Raw genomic sequence first — 6,720 nt, forward strand, 5'->3', positions numbered from 1 at the left:
AGGTGAGGAAATTAGATAATGAAATGCAATATGACTTCCTAAAAATGCACCAAGTCTCTATGGAAGAATCAGAACAATTGTACTGTTTTCTCTCTGATATCTCAAACATAAAGACATGTTGATAGATGGCAAGAGATGACATCAGTTTGTATAAAAGTGAATGACATGGAGATTAAATAGTTGCAGTTTTCCTCCTCAATTTGAAAGTTATGAACTTATATTTTTCCTGTGGAAATATATGAAGATATCATCCAGTTTCTTTCAAGTGGCAATGTTTCAAATGGACAAGTCAACTAAAAACTCTCATGATTTAGGAAAAACAAACAAAAATACAAAACAAAACAGTGTGCCAGGATCAGATTCCCAGATTATTGCCTATCTTTAAGGTAGTGTGGAAATATATGATAGGTAAAATCCATTTTTCAGGTTTTATGAAAATAAACAAAGTCACATATTTCTCATTAGTGCTGATTAAACTTGTAATGTGTATATATTACAAAATGTATGTGTTTCAAGCAATAATAATGAATATAGTATGATTTATGGCAGTACACATCACTCTAGTTAATGGAAACAGAATTGAGCCTGAAAATTATATAAGCCGTCTCTCATATCAAATAAACTCAGTACACATGTTTATCACGTTCAAATGAACAAAACACTTGCAGTTCTCTAGCATATATTTCATCTTCTTATATACACTGTTGTTCACTAGGAAATATGAACTGTATAAAAGTGCTTAGTCATAGTTTGGAATCCCATTGATATTCAAATATACATTTCTTTATTTATTCTAGGAACTTGTCATAATTATTCCCAAATGACTTTGATGGAAAATATTTCAGAGGTTACTGAATTTATTCTTGTAGGGTTAACAGATGCCCCAGAACTGCAGATCCCTTTGTTTATTATCTTCACTCTCATTTATTTGATCACACTGTTTGGAAATCTTGGGATGATCATGCTGATTCTCCTTGACTCCAGACTCCACACTCCCATGTACTTTTTCCTCTGTAACCTCTCCCTGGTGGACTGTGTTTATGCCTCAGCAATAACCCCAAAGGTGATGGAAGCTTTTTTCACAGGAAATAATACCATATCCTTCAATGGGTGTGCTGCTCAGATGTTCTTCTTTGTAGCCTTTATTGCTATTGAAAGTTTGATCCTTGCCTCAATGGCATATGACCGTCATGCAGCAGTGTGCAAACCTCTGCACTACACTACCATCATGACAAGTACTACTTGCATTGTAATTGCCACTTGTTGCTACATGTGTGGAATCCTGCAATCCTCTATCCATGTTGCTCTTGCATTTCGTCTTTCCTTCTGTCATTCAAATATGATTAATCACTTTTTCTGTGACATTCCCCCACTGTTGACTATTTCTTGTTCTGACACCCACACAAATGAAATCACCCTCCTCATCTTGGCTACATTGGATGTTGTTTTCACTCTCTTGGTTATCTTAAACACATACCTGCTAATTTTCATTGCTATCCTGAGGATGCGTTCAGCTGAAGCACAGAGGAAGGCTTTCTCTACCTGTGCTTCCCATCTTATCACTGTGTCCATCTTCTTTGGTTCCCTTATATTCATGTATTTACAGCCCAGCTCCAGTCACTCAATGGATACAGACAAAATTGCATCTGTTTTTTATACAATGGTTATTCCTATGTTGAACCCTTTGGTCTACAGCTTGAGGAACAAAGAAGTCAAAAATGCATTTAAGAAGGTTGTTGGAAAATTAATGTCTTCATTTAGCTGATTAATTCTAAAATAATTCCCAATCACGTGAAATTTTTGTATCTCAATCTTTGAAGAATAGTTTATTTGTATTTCTTTTCTATGATTTCTTCCAGCTACTATTTTCTGAATGAGAACTTTGTCTTCATGCATTGGCACTTTGATTAATTTGTAGTGAAATTGGAGTATACGTTGCCAGGAATAAAATGTGAATTTAATATTTAAATGAAGATTATAATGCTAAAGAACTCACAACCAATATTGTTTCATAAGTTTTTAAAAAGTACTTTATAAAGATTTTGTAGGCCCATTTCAGGAGTGCATGATAACAGTTATATTTTCAGTTATTTTATTATTATAATTACTGCTATTCTTTGAAATATAACTACGTAATTTTCCCTTTCTACTCTTCCCTCCATTTCATAGTATATACTTTGCTTGGCTTGCTCTTTTATAATTCAGGGCCTTGTATTTCATTAATGTAATTTTCAAAATAGTGTATGATATTCATACCTGACACAAATCAAATGTTTTAATATAAAATGCGATAAAGACTATCCTGAGAGTTTCTTAAACAGAGTCCAAAGATTTCAATTTACATAACATTATTTTCAAAGGCCTAGTCATACAGAAATCTTGAACTTATCTTGAATAATTCTGTAATGGTCATTTTCATAATGATGGAAAAACATATTATCCAACCAAATAATGCTGGCAATTTGTTTGAAAAAAAATACAGGTTGTAAAACAACAAATATTAATTTATAAAGATAAATAATGTAGTTGAAGAATCACAGAGTTCTAAATAAAGCATGTGAATCTTTTTGGACCATTTAACTAGTAGCTTCTGAAGAAAATATTTGTGAATTGCTGATAAGTATTAAATGATCAAGTAACAAAACATTAATTCTAAAATATCTATTCCTGTCTCACATTCTAAATAGCATTTATCCATGTCTAATGCCTATTCACAAAGCACTAAATTTCCATCTCTACACTTTGTAACTTTTAGTGACTATGCTACTGAAGAAAGACAATGGTAAATCTAGATTATAACTAGAATATTTGTAGAGAAAGAACCCATTAGAAGGATGAAAATGATAATGAGATTTTCCCTTGATTACTAAATGCTATTTTATATAAAGTTTTCAAATTTAAGAAAAATAGCAATTTGAAGTTCCATTTGATGGTATTCAAAGGAGTGTTTGAGAAGGAAACTTAAGAACAGAGTTAGTATGGAGCTACCATTAATTATGACTGGAACTGATACCCAGATGAAACTATGCCTTTCTGAGAATAGTAGCTACTCTCTATCAGCCCTATTATAACCTAATAAGCTTCCTGTTTATAAGAATTATTAAATGAATATTCATAACAGAGACAAAATTAAATAATAAATAAATTCATTACTGAGTTAAAGAATAACTGTAAAAGAGAATGAATTAGTAGATACGTGAGAGGAAGTATAATAGAGGCTGAATGAATGAAATTGAATTTCTGCTGAGTGATCATAGAAGTCTGGGACTGGTTATTTTATCTGCCTAAAGGGACACCTATGAGATTACTGAACTATATTCTGTCTTCCTGTACAACACAATTTAAATTGTCTACCTTTTCATTCATTAAACATGGAGGTTAATCTCTCAGCATATCCTATACCTTGAATCCTGAAACTGCTTACATGCTTAAAAAAATTCTGGAGAAACAATGAGATTAAATCATAATTGCAATGACACTAAATATACAGCTACTTGGTGATCATGGGAGAATTTCTATTGGTGAAAATGTAGCAGAGGAATTCATCTCATTTTACAAACTCCATTGCCTGATAGAATATAATTAGAGTTGATGTAAACTGCAATCTATCTATGGTATTCAGGTGTACAAAGAGAATTTTTTTCAAAGATACCTCACATATGTAGTTGGCAGTCATAGAAAAATGAGATTCTTAGTAAACAACTGCACTCTCTGAGGAATTCACACCAGAAAGACAAATATTCAGGTAAAATTAAGTGCTGCCTTACATTCATATCAAAATAAATTATTACCTCATCCCATGCTATCTGTTTCAACCATGTTTACACAATGGTTAAAACCAAAGACTTTGTATAAAAGGAAGTAACAATAGAAGTGGAGTTTGCCTGCCAGTCAATAGGGTGCTATATCTATACTATTATGCACAAAGTTTGTTTTACCACATTGAAATAAATGTAAAACTGTTTTACTTTGTGTAAAAATAATAGTGAATTAGCTTGTGCCTTATATTTGACCGGCAACAGCAGACTACCACACTTTTTATTTATCTGTGTCCTTGTGTTGATGAGCTTTTACAAATAGGTCCATGCTTGTCCACCTAAAGATATCTTTTTGTCTTTCAATGATACATCTCTCTCTAACTTTGTTAACCAAACACTTTACTTTGTTTTTTTTGATAAAAAAACCTCATCGTAAACTTTGGCTCCAGTTGAGCACTTTTTGCTCTTTCATCATGAGTTCAATTCCCAAACCACATGGTGGCTCACAACCATCTGTAAAAAGATCTGATGCCCTCTTCTGGTGTATCTGAAGGGTCAGTGTACTTATATATAATAAATAAATAAATCTTAAAAAAAAAAAAAAACCTAAATAAACACAACCACCATCTTTTGGATACTCAAGGGTGTAAAAATGAAAGCTTGTTCCTCATGTCATCAGAAGTACTAAATAGAAACACAAAGTGGTATATAAAAGTCTTCACCCAATAGTTTAAGAATATAAGAGTCTACATCAGCATCTAAAACATCTTATATTTGGGATAAAAATTAAATTCACAAATACATATATATATATATATATATATATATATATATATATATAGTACCTAGAGTACAGCAGTTCACACTGTTGAGAAGAGATCACAGGAGTTTCTAAACATTTTGAATAGAACAAAGAGAGAGATTCCTAAGAAAACAAACAAAAAGCATATTCAGGAAGAACCAGTATTAATCTATATAATTCTAGACTACAAGTTAAGGTTAAATGAATTATCTGAGTTCTTGTACATTTGTCTCCATAACTGGGGCTTGGGCCTGAAGCAATAGAGTGATATGTAGAGAGAAATTGAGGTATAAAATTATCAAAAATTTAGGAGAAGAACATCTTTGGAGAAATTCTATCTTACTAATATAACATTTGTAAAACATGAGATAAAATGGAGGTCCTTTCTGCTGTGACAGACTTTTGATATCTAGTCTGATACAAAGAGCCTAATCTTCAAGACAGAGGGATCCACCACAACAAAAGGGATATTCCTTGGAATAAAGAAATACTCAAGTTAAAAAAAAAAACCAGAAAAACTTTAAATATAATTTATAGTTCCTATGAAATTTTGCCTTTTCCCAAGCTTTCAACTGCTTAAAAAAAGGAGAAAAAAAAATTCTAAAATCTAAAAGTTCTCCAATGTACATTTGCCTCCTCCAACAGAAAACATATGAAAGATAATCTATCAGGCTTTAAGGGGTTCTGAATTAGCTCAGTGGTAGAGCGCTGATATGAGCCAAGGCCCTGAGTTGAGGGTCTGCTCCAGAAAAAATCAAAAATTTGGAGATGGCTCAAGGCACATCCTCTTCCAGAATTCTAAATCTTAGCAACCCATATAACCATTTGTAAAACATCAGATGCCCTCTTATAAGACATTATAGTGTACCTATATAATAAATTAAAAAAAAGAAGTCCTTTAAAAGCTGTAAACACCAAAGTACTTAAATTGAGTAAAATACTTTAATAAATGTTTATTTCCTTATTATATATTCACATATAAGATGTACAATTTCTTTTTGTTAAGATGTACAATTTCTAAAACCATACATTGCTACTCCAAGATTTTCAATAAACTCTTGAATGTTAAAAAAAAAAAAAGAACTGTTTCCCCAAATCCCATAGCTGCCACTGAGGTCTATTGGACTCGGGAGCACACTGTGCCCCCAAACCCCACCTGCCAAATACAAATTCCCTTCTGCCTGGTCCTTTCTGCCCGGAGAGACTCCTAGCTAGTCTGCTTCCTGGAAGATGCTATATCTTCAGACATACCGGAGGATCCGCTGCATTCAACATTTGGTAAGACTCCCATGCCCCTGCCTGCCAAGTCCCAGGCAGCTGCTGGAGATCAGGGTACTGGGGACATGCCACCTACCCAAATTTCCCACTTGCCAAATATCAATCCTCTTCCACCTGGTCCTTTTTGATGGGACAGACTGCTAACAAGTATGCTACCTGGAAGAGTATATCCTCAGACATATCAGAGGATCTGCTGCAATCACAACATCTGACATCATATCTTGAAGCATACGAGAAGAAACACTGTACTCAAATTATTTGATACCACATCCTGAGGCATCCCAGGATATCTGCTGCACCCAGGGCATCTGACACCACAACTCGAAACCTCACAGAAATCCACTGCAACCAGGACACCACAGCTTATAGGCATCCCATGAGTTCCTCTGTACACAGGGCAAGTGGGCAACTAATACCCCAGCCTTTAGAACTCCAAGCAGCTCTGAGGAATGCAGGGCAGCTGACCTAAAAGAATGAAAGACTCCCTAGAGTGTGGCTGCACATAAGGAACCAGAAATCACAGTCCTTTGACACCCTTCCCCTCCTGGAGAACAGCTTCTCACAGTACAACAGTTTGACTACTGCTCCTCTGAGAACCCAACAGTCTGAAGGCCTCCCAGGATATCTCTTGCAACCAGCACAACAAATCAGCAGCTTCTCTGCACCTTTGAATACCCTCCAGTTGGAATGCCCGACAAGAGGCCTGCTGCAGCCAGGGCCACAGGTCTACAAGGAGACCTGTAGCAACTCAGGGACAAAAGAGGCAGACTCCAGATAGAGTCACCCAGACCAGACCACTAAGGATAACCATTTGGCAAGATATAAGTGCAAGATCATTAGCAATAGAAGCCAATATACATGGGCATCATAAGAACCAAGTTC

The 6,720-nt window shown here is 34.7% G+C and overlaps 1 protein-coding gene across 1 annotated transcript; it reads left to right on the forward strand.

Annotated features, from left to right (window-relative positions):
• Positions 1 to 820: 820 nt before the first annotated feature.
• LOC116889849 (olfactory receptor 5B12-like) lies at positions 821 to 1,765 on the forward strand. The gene has a single exon (XM_032890680.1). The coding sequence runs from the start codon at positions 821 to 823 to the stop codon at positions 1,763 to 1,765; it is 945 nt and encodes a 314-aa protein (XP_032746571.1).
• Positions 1,766 to 6,720: the final 4,955 nt, after the last annotated feature.

This window comes from Rattus rattus, chromosome 1, assembly GCF_011064425.1.
Source record: "Rattus rattus isolate New Zealand chromosome 1, Rrattus_CSIRO_v1, whole genome shotgun sequence".
Taxonomy (NCBI): domain Eukaryota; kingdom Metazoa; phylum Chordata; class Mammalia; order Rodentia; family Muridae; genus Rattus; species Rattus rattus.

What these genes read in the sequence shown, in the direction of transcription:
- LOC116889849 (XM_032890680.1), top strand. Translation starts at nt 821, where the DNA reads ATGACTTTGATGGAAAATATTTCAGAGGTTACTGAATTTATTCTTGTA.